The sequence below is a fragment of the Sorex fumeus genome, unplaced genomic scaffold (genome assembly GCF_029834395.1).
Source record: "Sorex fumeus unplaced genomic scaffold, SorFum_2.1 ptg000065l, whole genome shotgun sequence".
NCBI classification, from domain to species: Eukaryota; Metazoa; Chordata; class Mammalia; order Eulipotyphla; family Soricidae; genus Sorex; species Sorex fumeus.
In genome coordinates this window covers 3,227,121-3,244,474 of record NW_026606122.1, presented here as the reverse complement: position 1 = coordinate 3,244,474, position 17,354 = coordinate 3,227,121, and the positions used below count along the sequence as shown (strand labels likewise).

The 17,354-nt window shown below is 39.7% G+C and overlaps 1 protein-coding gene across 1 annotated transcript in view; it reads left to right on the top strand.

Annotated features, from left to right (window-relative positions):
- Positions 1 to 6,498, top strand: part of CLCN5 (chloride voltage-gated channel 5) — a 202,681-nt gene extending 196,183 nt beyond the window's left edge. Inside the window, exons 11-14 of the mRNA XM_056128623.1 lie at positions 1,340 to 1,526; positions 3,557 to 3,955; positions 4,112 to 4,328; positions 5,982 to 6,498. Of these exons, the coding sequence (XP_055984598.1) occupies positions 1,340 to 1,526; positions 3,557 to 3,955; positions 4,112 to 4,328; positions 5,982 to 6,072 (894 nt within the window). The 3' untranslated portion in view covers positions 6,073 to 6,498. The remainder of the gene's footprint in view (positions 1 to 1,339; positions 1,527 to 3,556; positions 3,956 to 4,111; positions 4,329 to 5,981) is intronic.
- The last annotated feature ends 10,856 nt before the right edge of the window (positions 6,499 to 17,354 follow it).

The following is a 17,354-nucleotide window of genomic DNA, read 5'->3' as shown; positions in this document are numbered from 1 at the left end:
CGAGTAATGTTACCATTGTGAGACTTGTTGTTACTGTTTTTGGCATATCACCATGGGGAGCTTGCCAGGCTCTGCTGTGCGGGCAGGATACTCTCGGTAGCTTGATGGGCTCTCCGAGAGGGACTGAGGAATTGAAGCTGGGTCGGCCTCATGCAACACCCTACCCACTGTGCTATCGCTCCAGCCCAATTTCTGCTTAGTGCAGAAAATTGAGAATTCACTCTAGCATTCCAGGGGTGTCCAGAAAAAGTGAAGAGACAAATAGACATGACTATCTATTTTTGATGGGCTGGAGCGGTAGCACAGCGGGTAGGGCGTCTGCCTTGCACGCAGCCAACATGGCCGACCCGAGTTCGATTCCTCCGCCCCTCTCGGAGAGCCCGGCAAGCTACCGAGAGTATTCGATATGCCAGACACAGTAACAACAAAGTCTCCAATGGAGACGTTACTGGGCCCGCTCGAGCAAATCTATTTTTGATAGTCATGAAACCAGGGATCCTACTTCATTTCAAAGTGTTGTTTATTTAATATTTAACTTTAAACTGATACTCCATATGCTATACTTTTTTATATACACAAATAGGTTAAGATTGATTGCACTAGAGTGGTCATAGCTAATGCATTAAAATCCCAGAACTGGTATTTACTAGATCTTGACTTTGGGTGAGTTACTTACCCTCTTTGAACTTTAAATTCTATGTGACTTGGAAATAAGAACACCTGCCTGCTGGAGTGATTGAAAAAAAAATCCATGAAATCATATTGATCAGAGAGATAGTACAGTGGATAGGGTGTTTGCCTTGTACACAGCCAACCTGGGATCAATCTGTGGAACCCCATATGATCCCCTGAACCTGCCAGGAGCAGAGCCAAGATAAAGGTCTGAGCACAGCCTGTTGTGTATACCCAATAAAACAAAACAAAAATATTTTTGATAGTGTTTCAACACAGTCATTAAAGGGTAGTTGTTCAGAAGAACTCAGAATAGGGGGAAATGTTTGCATTTATGAGATCTATTTTCCTTTTATTGGAAGCGGCTTAATTTCTGCCTTTACTTCTGTGTTGGTGTGGCAAATCCAGACTCTTGTTTGCCTGATTGGATCCCAAAGCAGGATGAGCTTCCCTGCTGTTGTATTTGTCTGCACATTCCAGAGAATCTCTAGTTCTCTCCTGGTAATATCATACGAATCTGTACAGCCACCTGCTGGGATAGTACATAGTTATATGGTCATTGGCATGTTTACTTTGCAGAGGGTTGAGATTCATTAGCCTTTAGCCTAGATTGATATGCAAAGCAACTGCATGATTTCTAACTAAACATCTGTTACATTTTTTGCAGATCCCTTCTGGCCTCTTTATCCCTAGCATGGCTGTTGGTGCTATAGCAGGTCGACTTTTGGGAGTAGGAATGGAACAACTGGCTTATTACCACCATGACTGGGCCGTCTTTAATAGCTGGTGTAGTCAAGGAGCTGATTGCATCACCCCTGGCCTTTATGCAATGGTTGGGGCTGCAGCATGCTTAGGTGAGTAGTGTTTACATTGATTTCAAAGAGGTTATTATCTATGTAGTATGATAATAAAGGAGAGTAGTATTAAGCATAGTCAGTGGCAGGACTTGGATAATAGTACAGTGGGTATGGTCCCCTACCAGAGGACAGAGCCAGGACCAAAGCTAGTATGACTACCCCCCCCCAAAAAAAAAAAACGAATCCAAAACCATAGTAAACTGCAAAATTTTCGGGGTGAGGTGCAATATAACCAGTAACTCTCGGGGCTACTCCCAGATCAGTGATTGAAGGCTGCTCCCAGTAGTGTTTTAGGGATCACACCGTGCCAAGGAATCAAATCCAGGGCTCCCACATGTAAAGCCTGCTCCAGCCCATCGAACTACCTCTTGGGTCCTGATAAAGCATTATTTACATTGCTTCTCTTTGAGACTTTCAAAAGGAAGCAATGTAAAGAGTGCTTTCTTAATTCTACTTCGAACTCTGAGAATAATTTTATTCTCAAACTTTGTCATACTGAGGAAATCCTCAGCAGTTTGGGCAAAAAAATCATATAAGAATATTCACATGACTATTTAGGAGTGTGAGTTCTTCCTGGTACACCGATTCCTTGATCGTTAAGAAATGCCCTTCATTGCCTGTTATAACCTTCGTTAGCCTGGTCTATGTGGTCTGATACTAATATGGCCACGCTGACTTTTTTGAGGAGGTTGTTTTCTTGGAGAATAGTTTTCACCCTTTGACTCTGAGCCTGTGTTTGCTTTGATTGATCAGATGTGTTTCTTATAGGCAGTAGAAAGTGGGGTTCAATTTTCTAATCCATCCTGCTACTCTGTGCTTCTTAATTGGTGCATTTAGATCATTGACATTGAGAGAGATTATGGTGATGGGGATTTGTGTCATATTTATGTAGGAGTTTGGTGTACTTATGGGACTTGTCTTATTTAAAGTAGCCCATTTAGTTCTTTTTGTGACAATGGGTTTGTATCTATGCAGTTCCTAATTTGTTCTTTACCGAGAGTATCATGCTGAGTGAAATGAGTCAGAAAGAGAGGGACAGATATAGAATGACTGCTTTCATTTGTGGAATATAAAAAAAAGTGTGAAACTGTTATCCAAGGCCAGAGAAAAGGCCAAGAGGTCTGGTCAATGGTTGGAAATTATTACAAGGGTGTGGGGGTTGGAGGGTAGTCAACTAAATAAGTAGTGATACACCAGCATGTTATATATGTAATATAGCTAGCCTTTGGTTATATTAATGTAATGTTGGTATGTTTAATGTCAGGGCTGGAGTGATACAGCAGGTAAGGCATTGCCTTGTATGCGGCCAGTCCAGGTTTGATCCTTGGCACCCCATATGGTCCCTTGAGCGCTGCCAGAAGTCAGTCATCCCTGAGTACAGAGCCAGGAGTCATCCCTGAGCATTGCTGTGTGGCCCTAAAATGAAACAGTATGTTTCATGTTTTTAAATATCATGATAAATAGATTTGTAATAATGTGCAAAGTGCTTTTGGCATAAAGTGTTGCATAGGGAGTATGGTGAAGAATTCAACATGTACTACAAGCTAATCTATGTAAAATTTACATTGTATGTGGTAAAATGACTAAAAATATAACTCTGAAGGTTTCTCTGCTTATTTCTAGGGAGTGAGCTAATGGATTATGGAGTTTATACACTTTACAAACATTTTCTGAAGTGTCTATAATAGACTCTCACATGTTAGAGAATAGGCTTATGTCTGATAGTGATTCAAAAATAGTCAATATCCTCTGCAGGTATTTTGTAACTGGGGGTAAAGAAAAACACATGCATAAAAATGCATTAAGAAGACCCCTTGTACCTTTGAGTATGTGATTTGAGAAATCTGGCATGCATTCACTGCATATTTATTTTGATGCAGTTGCTAAGGTCTGTGCAGCTATATTGAGACCTCTTTTTAGCAGTTTTTCTGCTAAGTAAATCTCCTGCATGGGTCTGTGGTAAGCCCGTAATTGCAATGAATCCTGCATTTTGTCTCCCTTCTGTAGCTATGTCTGTCTCTTTGCAGGTGGTGTAACTCGGATGACTGTGTCTCTTGTTGTCATCATGTTTGAGCTAACTGGTGGCTTGGAATATATTGTGCCTCTGATGGCTGCAGCCATGACAAGCAAGTGGGTGGCAGATGCCCTTGGACGGGAGGGAATCTATGATGCTCACATTCGTCTCAATGGATACCCCTTTCTTGAAGCCAAAGAAGAATTTGCTCATAAGACACTAGCAATGGATGTGATGAAACCCCGGCGAAATGATCCTTTGTTGACTGTCATTACTCAGGACAGTATGACTGTGGAAGATGTTGAGACAATAATCAGTGAAACCACTTACAGTGGCTTCCCAGTGGTGGTGTCTCGTGAATCCCAAAGACTTGTGGGTTTTGTCCTCCGAAGAGATCTCATTATTTCAATTGGTAAGGCTTTCAGACAGGGAATCATGAAATCTGTGATGGAAATATGTAAACTTGCATGAAATAGGGGAACATGTATGGAAGAGGAGCCTAGTTAAGGATCCAAAGAATAGAACTGGCATTTCTATTTTCAACTTTTTTCTTCTGCTTTTCAAATAGAAAATGCACGCAAAAAGCAGGATGGAGTAGTGAGCACTTCCATCATTTATTTCACTGAACATTCTCCTCCGATGCCACCATATACCCCACCTACACTAAAGCTTCGTAATATTCTGGATCTTAGCCCTTTCACTGTGACTGACCTGACACCTATGGAAATTGTTGTGGATATCTTCCGTAAGCTGGGACTACGACAGTGCCTAGTTACACACAATGGGTGAGTGCTCTTTGGTGATAGTAAATTGAATGATGAGAGCAAGGCATAGGGATGGATGGATAGAGAGATAGATAGATAGATAGATAGATAGATAGATAGATAGGAAAAGCCAATTCAAATAAACATTAGTATTGTTTTTAGCTTTTTCTAACCTCTGAGATAAAGATAGATGTGCTCCACCTATTGCCATAAGTAATAGAAAAGGAGTTTGGTAAAGAATATGTATTTGAGAGATGTGAACTGCTGGTTTTACATTGTAAATAACTCAGTTCCTCCCCCACAAAAAATAGCTGAGTCCTTTGGATTTGGGGTGAGGAGGATACTCCCTATCTTTGCTCATGTGCCCAGAGCCACTCTTGACAATATTTGGGCCACTGTGCTGGGTCTGATAGGTGCTGCTCGAGCCCATTGGTGCTGGGAGCCACCAAGGCTACTTCTGGGAGGTGCTCAGGGATACAGACAGGGGCTGGGTTTGAACTCAGAACCTCGCACTACTAAGATTTATCTCTAGCCTCAAAGGGAATTATCATGGTTTTTTTTGTTGTTGTTTTTAAGGGAAGTTGGGCCACACCTGATGGTGCTCAGGGCTTACCCCTGGCTCTATATTCCAGTATCACTCCTAGTGGGTTTGGGAACCATATGAGGTGCTGAGGATTGAATCCGAATTGGCCATGTGTAAGGCAAGCACCTTACCCACTATACTATTGCTTGAGTCCCTCAACGGGAAATGTCTAATCCAGTAACGGAGGCCCTGTTATTTTTCTTGGAAAAGAGATGGGGTTTGAGAAGTTTGTATTTTGTTATGAACATGGTAATGTTAATTCAGCACTTATGTAAGAATTTTGCCTGCTAAAATTTCTAGATGCTGCAACAGATGTCTTGCAGGACTTAAGTGAGATGGGGAATTTTTCCTTAGTGATTGATTCAACATTTACTGAATCTTCACTTCATGTAAAGCTCTTGAGTCACATGAAATGAGTAAGCCATTCTTGTGTCCCCAAGGATTTTGTAGTATCATAGAGAAGCTTAGAAAATGTTGTACTTATAGCAACACATAGTAACATTGCTACATAAAAGGCATGCACAGAACATAATTTCACTGAGAGGACAGCATAGTGATTGCTGGCTTGTAGAGTCAGGAAAGATGTTTTAGAAGAGAGATATTCCAACTGGACTCCAGAATATAAGCAGGATTCATATATGTTGAGATGAATGTTTAAAGCAGAGGAAAGAGTAGACTGATTTCTACCAATATAAATGGACAGGTTCAGGGACCCATGCATTATGCAGTTTACTTGGTACCTATTTCCTGATTTGTGTTTTCATCATTCTCTAAGTGCAAATGTTTGAAGATAAAGTTTAAGAGGACTGAGAGGATCAGAGATATAGTACTGTTGGTAAGGCACTTGACTTAGTATGTGGCTGTAACTGCAACTCTAGTTTGAATTCCTGGCACCACATATGGTCCCTTGAGCAATGCCAGGGTCAATTCCTGAGCAAAGAGCTGGGAATAGTCACTGGGCACCACTGGGTACACCAGCATCCCTTCCCCCACTCCCCGAAAAAGAGGTCTGAGGAGAGAAATGTCCGCATTGAGAATGTTATCTTAACAACAAATTTATTTTTGCTTTGTTGTCTTGTTTTGTCTTTTAGGCGACTGCTTGGAATCATTACCAAAAAAGATGTGTTAAAACATATAGCACAGATGGCAAACCAAGATCCTGATTCTATTCTCTTCAACTAGAATCACAGGATTTTGTCGGATATAGAATAGGAGGGACACCACAGACCATGCATATGTTTTATTAACTGGGTACCCAAAATACCTTTCCCATATTTGGATTGTGAAGTCATATTTAATGTGTCATCTCTTTTCTATAAGTTAACCAGTTGCACTATAATCTTTGGAAATTAGTCTTCTCTTTAGGAGAAAATAATGTTAGGTTTCTGTCATATTGAATTAGGAAGATTTTGCCATTTATTTCATATTGAATTAGTAAGATTTTGCCAAAGTATAAACAAAATTACTATGGTTTGATTCTTTTCCTCTTTTAAAAAGATCTTTAATGAAAAAATAATCATTAGCCAATATGCAATCACTGAAAACTATGCAAGAGAAATACAAACCATTCTGACCTGTAGCCTGCAGGAAACTAATGAAAAAAGTCACTTTTTTGGATTCTTAACTGTCATTGGTGGAAGATAAAGTGAAAACTAAGCAGCTTTTCCAAAAACAGAAAGGAATGCCAGAGGAAAATAGTAATGATATTTTCCAGACTGTGAAGATTTAGTTTAAATGTTAGCTCTTTCCTGTACAATATTTAGCATTATTAGTTTGTATGTGTTAAATATATGTTAATTTTAGTATCTGATCATAAAACAATGCTGCTTTGGTTAATCTCCAAATGAATAGAGGGATTAACTTTTATAGCTTGCCTGTTCCTGGTACTCTTTTGAAATGCACAAAGATAAGTTAGAAAGCTTGCTCCTTGTCTGCGAAAAGGGTCATATTCCAGATGGTATTTGTTAACTCAAGATAAGGACATAGCCATGCATTAAGTTGGTAGCAAGGCATGATCTTTCTCTGACTTTTGTGAAAAGAATTAGTAAAGTTATAAACTAAGTCTTGGACTAGGAATTTCATGGAGTGAAATTTTTCGTGAAGTTCCCACTGATCCTCTTACCCAGATGCCACCTTCAGAAGTGACGGTGCTTTAGGCCTCTGGGATATATAAGAATAGCAAAGGGAACAAAGTCTAGAGTGCATATTGGTAAACCAGGGAGCATCTCAAGCTGTAGCTGCATTCTCATGCATTCCTCCGTTCTTTTGTAATGACCACCAGGACTGAAATAACTGGGCACCCGTGCCTCTTCCCAATGTTAAGTATGTTTATCAATCCAGGGGTGTTCCTATAGACATAAATTTAGACTTGGGACACTTTTAGATATATTCAAGGCAAGGGAACAAGATAGGCAGGATAGGCAGTTGATAGTCCCTGAGACTTTTTTGATTCTAAATAAAATGCAGAGCCATAAGCCTCAGGTCAGTGGACAAGGCCTGGTGACACCAAAGGTGCTTATATCCGATTGAAACGGTGCCTGTCTCAATTTCCTACCATATTTACTTCAGTAGAAAACACCATACTCTAGAGACACCTTGTGGAATTACAGAGCCACCACCATCATTCCAACTGCAGTTTCATTCTCCACATTTATAACTATGTGCAGGTACACACTTTTCCTCCCCCCCAATACCCTACCCTTCTTTGAGATGGAGCATTGTGCCTAGTTAATCATTCCAATAGTTAAAATAACTCCCGGAACTAGTTAACTTATAAACCAAGTCTCAGCAATCTTAAAGCACATGGGCCAGAGGTAACAGTCAGCCATTTTTTTTCTCACCTTGTTGCTGCTTTTGTGTCCATGCTGGTCCTTGGCAATGAGACCAGGGGTGAGTTCAGTCTCTTCCATTCTCCAGGTTTGTTCTCAGTACTTCCTATGTACCTTATAATTCAGAATCAGTAGTTATTCAACACCTCTTCTTCCTTCTCCCCAAACACCCCAGTGGACCTCATTTGAACAGTTGCTTATTCCTCATAGGAAATTTTTACTCCCAATTTTTAACTTTTCAAAATCTGAAAGTTTTCTACCAGAACTAGGCCACCAAGGCTTATTTTGATTTTAAGTAGATTATTTAGCATTTTGGTGAAAAGGGGAGGAAAAGCACGCTAGAGTATATTGTATGATAGCCATAACTGGGTAGCTTTACAAACTCTTGTCTTCCTTTCATGCTACTGACTCTTATATGACAAGGCTATTTGTCTGACCGCTCCTGTATATTGTGTAGAAATTAGAGTTCTTCTCTGTATATTTCTGATATTACATATCTTTTTAAAATAACAGTCCACCTGAAATTTGTGAAAGAAGAAATGTTATTATTTCTAGTATTTGATGATAGTGAAGGTTTGGTCATATTTCATAGTGTAACAGTGGTTTGGCATTTGCCTTTGTGTTTCTTGTGGCTCTGTTTTTGTTCTTGAAAAAATTTTTACAGAGATGAGCCAGTGTTAAGGTGCTACTTCAGAGAATAAATTTAAGAAATCAGATAACATTGTGCCAAGGTGTACTTTCTAGACATTAAACACCATTTGGCCTCCAGAGAATAATACCCCTTTGATACCTCAGTCCTGATAAAATCTCACTCATTAACCTCAGTTTCTCAGGAATCCTTGAAACTCATATGCTAGAGGTAGCTGTAGTATATGGTATCCATGTCCAATTCTATGGTTTGGTTCAAAGGTTGTCTTATTGTGGTGATAGCTTTCTGTTGGACTGCTATCTCAGCAGCTTTAGTCTCAGAGATCTCTTGAGGCAAAGGAAAATCTGATTTCTGCCATTGCCAGTTCATCAATTGGACCTACTAAACCAGCAAATAAATCCCATCTGGGGCAGTCTGTCAGTAGCCTCAAATGGTCATATAATTCAATGTCAAAGGAAAAATCTGTGATTTTCAAGTGCAAGTGATTTGAAGCTAGTCTCTTAGTATTATAAAAAATTGCCTGTCATTAGAGAATGATTCAAAAAAGAATACCAATATATGTTACATGGTTCAGGAGACTTAGGATTTTCAGTGGGAAAATATCTGGTAGATGGCACAACCTTGAAGGTAATGAGTTTATAGATTTATAAACGTCTAACTTCTATATTTGGAAACTTCAGACATTCAGTGTAGAGTTAGAGAAGATCAAACAGTGAAAACAATTATTGATTATACCACTGGGGGGAGAAGATGGGGACTAAAAATGTAAAATAATAACCACTTTCAATATCATTTCTCTTTGGGTATTTGTTTTGATATTCTTCTCTTTAGCTGGTCCCAGAGTCAAATGTGAAACAGAGGTGGTATTATCCACAGAGAAGATTTTCTCTGGTAATTAATCTAACATCAATACTTGGGATTTGTCAACTGTCACAGCAGATGACTAATTTGCTCTTCAAATGGCAAATGGCAAGGCATCTCATTGTTTTGTCATAAAAGCCTGAATCCTAACCCTTTACAGGAAGAGGAAAGCAATATAATCTGATTTTCTCTAGCATGTGTTAAATTCTGTTTGAACATGAAAAAGATAAAGTAAGGGGGCATGGTCTGGTCTAAAATTGCCAAGTAATTCTCAACCAAGGTCTTACAAACTTGTTCAGGCTGAGGCAAAGGGAAGCTAATTTTTTTCCCAGAACTTAGCGTGCAGTAGAGTTCACTATGAAAAGTAATCAGTACTGTCTGTTTTAATTATTTCAGTCTCCTCTCCTAGTTGGTCCTGATCTTGTTTAGTTTTAAATAGTGATCAGTAGCAAAATGTACTTGTTATACCCCCACCCCACACAGTATACTTTGATTGTGTTTTCAATAAATCACAGGGCGTACAGTTTCTGAAAAGTTTTTAATGATTGTGAAGAAGCTATTGAAAATTGAAAGTGGCCAATGTATTTTTTATTGTAACCATTTTACTGAAGACTAACAACATAGTATGTGAAGAAAGAAGAGCATCTTCCACAGTGATGCATACATTTTGAACTATTGATGACCTTGAGAAAAATTAGGAATTATGAAAGTAAGCAGGATTTCTAATTTAAGAAGAAAGAAAAATGTCTAAGAAAAGATGTGCCTGAAAAGCCTTGATTTTAAGAAAACACCTCAGAAATTTCTTTTGGTGAAGGAATTGAAATTTATGACAATGGGAAAACTCTAACAAGAAAAATAAAATATAACCTTGGATACGATGGTGGAGGTTTGGGGAGGCAATGCCATCCTCCAGCTGTACATCTTGATTTTACAAATTTCTCATCCTGTGCCTCAAAGGGAGGAAAAGGGCGTGTTATTTCCCAGAGACCAGAGTTTCCAAGTAAATGAGAGAGAGACTTAAAGCAGCACTGTTCTTCTGGAGAGAAGACAAGACATCTGCTCATAAATGGGACACCATCTACTCTGTCGTGAATCTTGATGGCAAAATATTTTAAAATTTATATCCTTAGCCTCCTGAATATGTATTTGTTTTATAGGGGTGAAAAGTGAGAATTGCTCAGATCAGAACTCAAGGAGCTCTGTAACTTTGAAGTGAAATCTGTGTCCTGGGTTCGTCATGACAACTTAATGTGGCTCGGCACACTTATAGTTGCTTGCTCCAAAGAAAAGTTTTAAAAATAGTATGTATTAGCAACATCAAGTCACTTCCCAAATATTTGTTAGCCAGTCTTATTTTAAACATTTCCACTATGTAGTCTGATTTTTTCAATTCACCCAAGATACAAAGGCTAGGCTGTGGGAGTTTGTGTTTCTTGGATGAGACCTACCAGTTTACTCAATCCAGCAGTTATAAATTTCTACCTCTAAGTTTCTGCCAAAGTGTCTTCAACTTCTTTGTGCATACTTGTTGAATGAATTCTTTTCCAAAAGTTTGGTCTTTTCAGGACAAATGATATATGACAATGTAAAATTATGAGGATCTAAAATAGTGATCTTTCTCTCCCCACTTTCTTCTCTCAATCTCTCATTCTCTCCCTGCCACCCCATGCCCTAAATTCAGGGTTGTTTTTACTCAGTTGTTATAAGTGTTTTGGGTTGTATTTGGTTCCTGGGGAAGGAATAGTTTGTTCTCAAAATAGAGAATGACGATACTTCTGAGATGATGAGGCCAACAGGCAAAGGCCTATGTCACTCTAGGAGCTTAAACTAGCTGTATCATTTTGGAGTGTCTGGCCTGTGACTTTAGCATCTCAAGGCAAAAATACAGTTTGTTCATGACTAAACTTTGTTATTGTCTACTATTTGAGTCAGAGGTGGTCAAGGATTAGATGAGTAACATATCACCTGGAAAAATGGGGTGATAGAGTGTTGTAAGGCAGTTTATCAGGGTGGGATGATTGGCATCATGTTGAGTGTACCTAAAAATGCATGGTCCTAGGGCTAGAGAGCACAGCAGGTAAGGTGTTCGCCTTGCACACAGCTCACCTGGATTCAAGCCCTGAGTACCACCAGATGTGACCCCAAAACAAAAAATACATGGCCCTTTGTGAGTACTCCTTTTCCTCCTCCATCTCATGTTATCCTTTCTGCTCCCTTCTTTCTCATTGCCCCCTTTTTTATTACACAGCTTTTTATATACATTTTTACTTTTTTATTATATATTTTGTCCTTTGAGACTATGTAATGATTAAGAATTAATTATATTCTAGATTTTTTAATGACATGCTTACAATTTTGTTCTTTTAAACTGTCTTTTGAAGCTATGTTGCTCACCAGGTACAGACCAGGAAGAGTGGATCCTGACACCTTGTTCAAATCACAAAGGCTGACACTCATGACGTGTTGGCATTTCTAATCAATTTGACCAAGGTCAGCTTCCTGTTCATACTCAATCATTCATTTCTGACCATTGGGAAAAATACTACCCATTGGGTGAGTCATTGAGGCCAGGCGATCAGATGGGCCAGGCTCCAGCCCATGAATAACTTAGTAAGAAGCTCATTTTTAGGGCCAGCTCCATCTGCAGTAGCCAAAGAAATCCTGTCTGAATAGACATTTTAGTCCCTGAGAGTTGGTAAAAGTTCAACTGAATCTCCTGTATAGACATCAGCAGTAGGTAGGCATCTAGAAACTAGAATAAAAAAACCTAATATAGCCTTAGTATCCACAGAAAGCGTGATGCCGAGCTCTTCAGAGAAATTATATATCTGGATGTTGCCAACCCTTTAGTCACACTTTCTTAGCTTTATTATGATGTTTAGAGATGATGGTCCCCATTTATAGGCACAACGAGTACCAAGTTATGGCTTACCACTCACTCCATTCTTCTCCTGGGGCATGCATAGCAACAGCCTAAACAGGAAGTTGTGAATTTTATTCCCTATGCTTCTAACTAGCCTCAAGATCTTAACCGTTCTGTGCCTCAGTGTTCCCGTCTGCAAAAATGGGAATAGTGTTAATTTCCCTACCTACCTCACAGGGTTGTTGTGAGGACAAACTAAGAGACAATGAGTGGAAGGTACTTTGACAAGCACTATGCAAGTAGTTGTAAGAAATGGAAACAGTCATGTTAAAGGCAATGGAAGGGATATTGGCAAAAGGGCTAATGGGATTGTCCAGCCCTTTCTCTGTGTGGCTTAATTCCAGGTCACCATTGCTTTAAACATTTTCACTTAGTACAGATTTGTAATTATGCATGTAATAAAGCACAGCCTTATCCATTCTAGTGTTTGGTGTGTAGTTTTCCTCACTTTATTTAAACATAGTGGTTTACAAAGTTGTTCATGATGATTTATTACAAGCATTCAGTATTCCAAAACCAATTCCAATACTATTGTCACTTTCCCTCTACCACTGTCTTTTTCCCAACCACCTTCCAAACCTGCCCCTATAGCAGGAACACAATAATTTATTTAATATTGCTTGTTACCAATAAATGGCTAACAGGATGATCAAAAGTTATTTTAGTCTGATTGAAACTCAGACATGAAAGTTTTGTAATTATAGTTCACGATGACTAAAAAAAAAGAAATAAAATTATTTTGGTAGAAAGCAATTGTAAAAATTGTTATACCTCACCATGGGGTCATTAAGTTCTTGTAAAAGGTTTTATTAAGCTGTTATTGCAAGGTAAGCTTTCAATGTTAATGTTATTGTTTGTCTGCATTGGTTGGCTTCTGCATGACATCCCATCCAATCTGGTATACTACTACTGGGATGTGAGTATTGTAGAGTTTGGACATGCTGCATTGCAATGCATGCTCCAGAAAATCCAGAATATTTAACTGGTCAGTTAAGTATTTAACTGGGCATGTCTTTCAGGTCTTCCAGAATTACTGGGTATTTGGTGTGTTTTTGAAGAGGATAAAATTTCTATCAAGTTCTGATAATGAAAGTGGGCAGCCTATGGGACCTGGGGAAGGGTAGTATAAATGGCTGCAAGTCCCCTACTAATAAGCTTGTGTCTTACAAAGGTTTATTGGCTACTTAGCTATACATGTACAGCTTCATTAACACATTTTAACCATAAAGGAACATGAAAGGGCAGCTTGTGTTTTCTGAGAGATTACGGATACCTTGTTTATTGTATATACTTTTTAAAAAAAATTTAATTTTATTAAATGACTGTGAGATAGTTACAGGTTTACATGTTTGGGTTACAATCACACAATGATCAAACACCCATCCTTTCATTAGTGCACATTCCCCAACAACAATATCCCCGGTATATTCCCCCTTTCCCACCCTCCCCCTGCCTCCATGGCAGACATGATTCCACATAATCTCTCTCTCTACTTTTGGGCCTTATGGTTTGCAATAAAGACACCGAGAGGTCATCATGTTTGATCCTTTATCTAATTTCTGCACACATCTCCCATCCCACCCGATTCCTCCAGCCATCATTTTCTTATTGTCCATTCTCTATTCCAGCGGCCTTCTCCCCTTTGCTCATGAGGCAGTCTTCCAGCTATTGAGCAATCTATCTGTCCCGGGTATTATTCTCCATAGGTGTCAGCCTCATATTATGTTGTTTCATACTCCACAAATGAGTGCAGTCCTTTTATGTCTGTGCCTCTCTTTCTAACTCATTTCACTTAGCATGATACTCTCCATGGCTATCCATTTATAAGCAAAGTTCATGACTTCATCTGTGCTGACAGCTGCATAGTATTCCATTGTGTAGATGTACCAAAGTTTCTTTAACCAGTCATCTGTTCTAGGGCACTTGGGTTGTTTCCAGATTTTGGCTATTGTGCACAGTGCTGCAATGAACATATAGGTACAGATGTCATTTCTACTGTGCTTTCTTGCATCCTTGGGATATATTCCCAGAAGTGGTATAGCAGGGTCATAAGGAAGCTCAATTTCTAGTTTTTGAGGGGCTGTCCATGTTGTTTTCCAGAAAGGCTGGACTAGTGGACATGCCCACCACAAGTGAAAGAGTGTTCCTTTTTCCCCTCATCCATGCCAGCACTGGTTGCTTTTGTTCTTTTGAATGTGTGCCAGTCTCTATGGTATAAGATGATACCTCATTGTTGTTTTGAATTGCATCTCCCAGATGGGTAGTGATGTGGAGCATTTTTTCATGTGCCTCTTGACCATTTGTATTTCTTTTTTGAGGAAACTTCTGTTCATTTCTTCTCCCCATTTTTTGATGGGATTGGAGGTTTTTTTTCCTGTACAATTCTACTAGTGTCTTGTATATCCTGGATATTAATCCCTTATCAGATGGATATTGCTTAAATATTCTTTCCCATTGATTGATTAAATATTCTTTCTGTATTTTGGTCACTGTTTCTTTTGAAGTGCAGAAGCTTCTTGGTTTGATGTAATCCCATTTGTTTAAGTTTGCTTCCACTTTCATAGTCAGTGCTGTTTCATCCCTAAATATGTTTTTAGCTTTAATGTCATAGAGCGTTCTGCCTACATTTGCCTCTATGTACCTTACGGATTCATGTCTGATATTGAGGTCTTTAATACACTTTGATCTGACTTTTGTGCCTGGCGTTAGACAGAGGTCAGAGTACATTTTTTTGAAGGTAGCTATCCAGTTTTCCCAGCACCACTTGTTGAAGAGGCTTTCCTTGCTCCACTTAACATTTCTTGCTCCTTTGTCAAAGATTAAGTGGTCAAATATTTGGGGGTCTGTGACAGAATACTCAACTCTGTTCCATTGGACTGTAGGTCTGTTTCTAGCCCAGTACCATGCTGTTTTAATTATGACTGCTTTGTAGTACAGTTTAAAGTTGCGGAGGGTGATGCCACCCATCTTCTTTTTCCCAAGGATTGCTTTAGCTATTCGTGGTGGTTTATTGTTCCATATGAATTTCAGGAGTGTTTTGTCTATTTCTTTGAAAAATGTCATGGGTATCCTGATAGGGAAGGCATTGAATTTGTATAGTGCTTTGGGCAGTATTGCCATTTTGATAATGTTAATCCTCCCTACCCATGAGCAGGGGATGTGTCTCCATTTCCTAGTGTCCTCTTTTATTTCTTGAACTAGTGCTTTGTAATTTTCCTTGCATAGGTCCTTCACCTGCCTCTTTAGTTTAACTAATTCTGAGGTACTTGATTTTCTGAGGTACTATTGTGAACAGGATTGTTTCTTTAATGTCTCTCTCTTCTCTGTCGTTATTTGTATATATGAAAGCCATGGACTTTTGGGTGATGATTTTGTAGCCTGCCAGTTTACGAAACCGACCTATTGTTTCTAAGAGCTTTTCAATAGAGTCTTTAGGGTTTTCTAAGTATAGAATCATATCATCTGCAAATAGTGATAGTTTGACCTCTTTTTTTCCTATCTGTATTCCCTTGATACCTTTCTTTTTCCTAACTGCAATGGCCAGGACTTCCAGTACATTGAATAGGAGTGGCAAAAGTGGGCAACCTTGTTTTGCACCGGATCTTAGAGGGAAGGCTTTTGGTTGTTTTGCATTCAAAACGATACTTGCCATGGGCTTGTGGTCGATGGCTTTGACTATATTGAGGAAAGTTCCTTCAATGCCTATTTTGCTGAGAGTTTTCATCATAAACAGGTGCTGGATCTTGTCAAATGCTTTCTCTGTGTCTATTGATATGATCATATGGTTTTTATCTTTTCTTTTGTTGGTATGATGGATTATGTTGATCGATTTCTGAATGTTAAACCATCCTTGCATCCCTGGGATGAATCCTACTTGGTCATGGTGTATGATCTTTTGATGTGTCGTTGGATTCTATTTGCTAATAGTTTGTTGATGATCTTTGTGTCTGTGTTCATCAGGGATATCAGCTTGTAATTTTCTTTCTCTGTGGTATCTCTGTATGCTTTTGGTATCAGGGTGATAATTGCTTAATAGAAACTGTTTGGAAGTGTTTTTGATACTTCAATTTCCTGGAAAATCTTAAAGAGGATTGGGTGTAAGTCCTATTTAAAGATTTGGAAGAATTCACCAGTGAATCCATCTGGGCCAGGACTTTTGTGCTTGGGGAGACTTTTTATTACCGTTTCAATTTCCTTGATGGTGATAGGTCTGTTCAGGTATTCCAGGTCTTCCTTGTTCAGCCTTGGGAGGCTATAGGAATCTAGGAATTTACCCATTTCCTCTAGGTTTTCATGTTTCGTGGCATAAAGCTTCTCAAAGTACTCCCCGAGGATCCTTTGAATTTCTGTAGTTTCTGTTGAAATGACCCCCTTTTCAATTCTGATTCCGTTTATTAGGTTTTTCTCTCCCCCTTTCTTTGTGAATCTTGCTAGAGGCTTATCGATCTTGTTTATTTTCTCGAAGAACCAGTTCTTAGTTTCATTAATATTTCATATTGTTTATTAGGTTTCCATCTCGTTAATCTCTGATTTTTATTATTTCCTTTCTCCTATACTCCTTTCTCCCCGTATTGGGCTTCTTTTGTTGTCATTCTCCAGGCTCTTAAACTCTGAGGTTAGGTTACTTAAGTGGGCTCTGGGAAGGGGCCCTGCCACCAGGCAGGTACCTGGGTGAGTGAGCAGAGGGTGCCCGGAATGGGTCAGCTTTCATTGCACACAGTGTCCCTCAGTTCTCTTCCCCCGAAGACCAAGGATGAACACCAGCCACACTCTGGGGGTCTAGTTAGACGTGCAGCCCTGGGAAGTGGCCCTGCCGCCGGGTGGGTAGCTGGGTGAGTTAGCAGAGGGTGCCCGGTACAGTTCAGCTTCGGTTGCATGCAGTGTGCCTCAATTCCCATCCCCCGCAGACCAAGGATGAACACCAGTGACTTTCTGGAGGTTTAGTTAGATGCACAGCCCCGTTAAGGGGCCCTGCTGCCTGGCGGGTACCTGGGTGAGTGAACAGAGGGTGCCGGAATGGTTCAGCTTTGGTTGCTCGCATTGTGCCTCAATTCCCATCCCCTGCAGTCCAAGGACGAACACCAGCCACACTCTTGGTGTCTAGTTAGACGCGCAGACCTGGGAAGGTGCCCTGATGCCGGGCGGGTAACTGGGTAAGTGAGCAGAGGGTGCCCGGAACGGGTCAGCTTTTGTTGCACTTGGT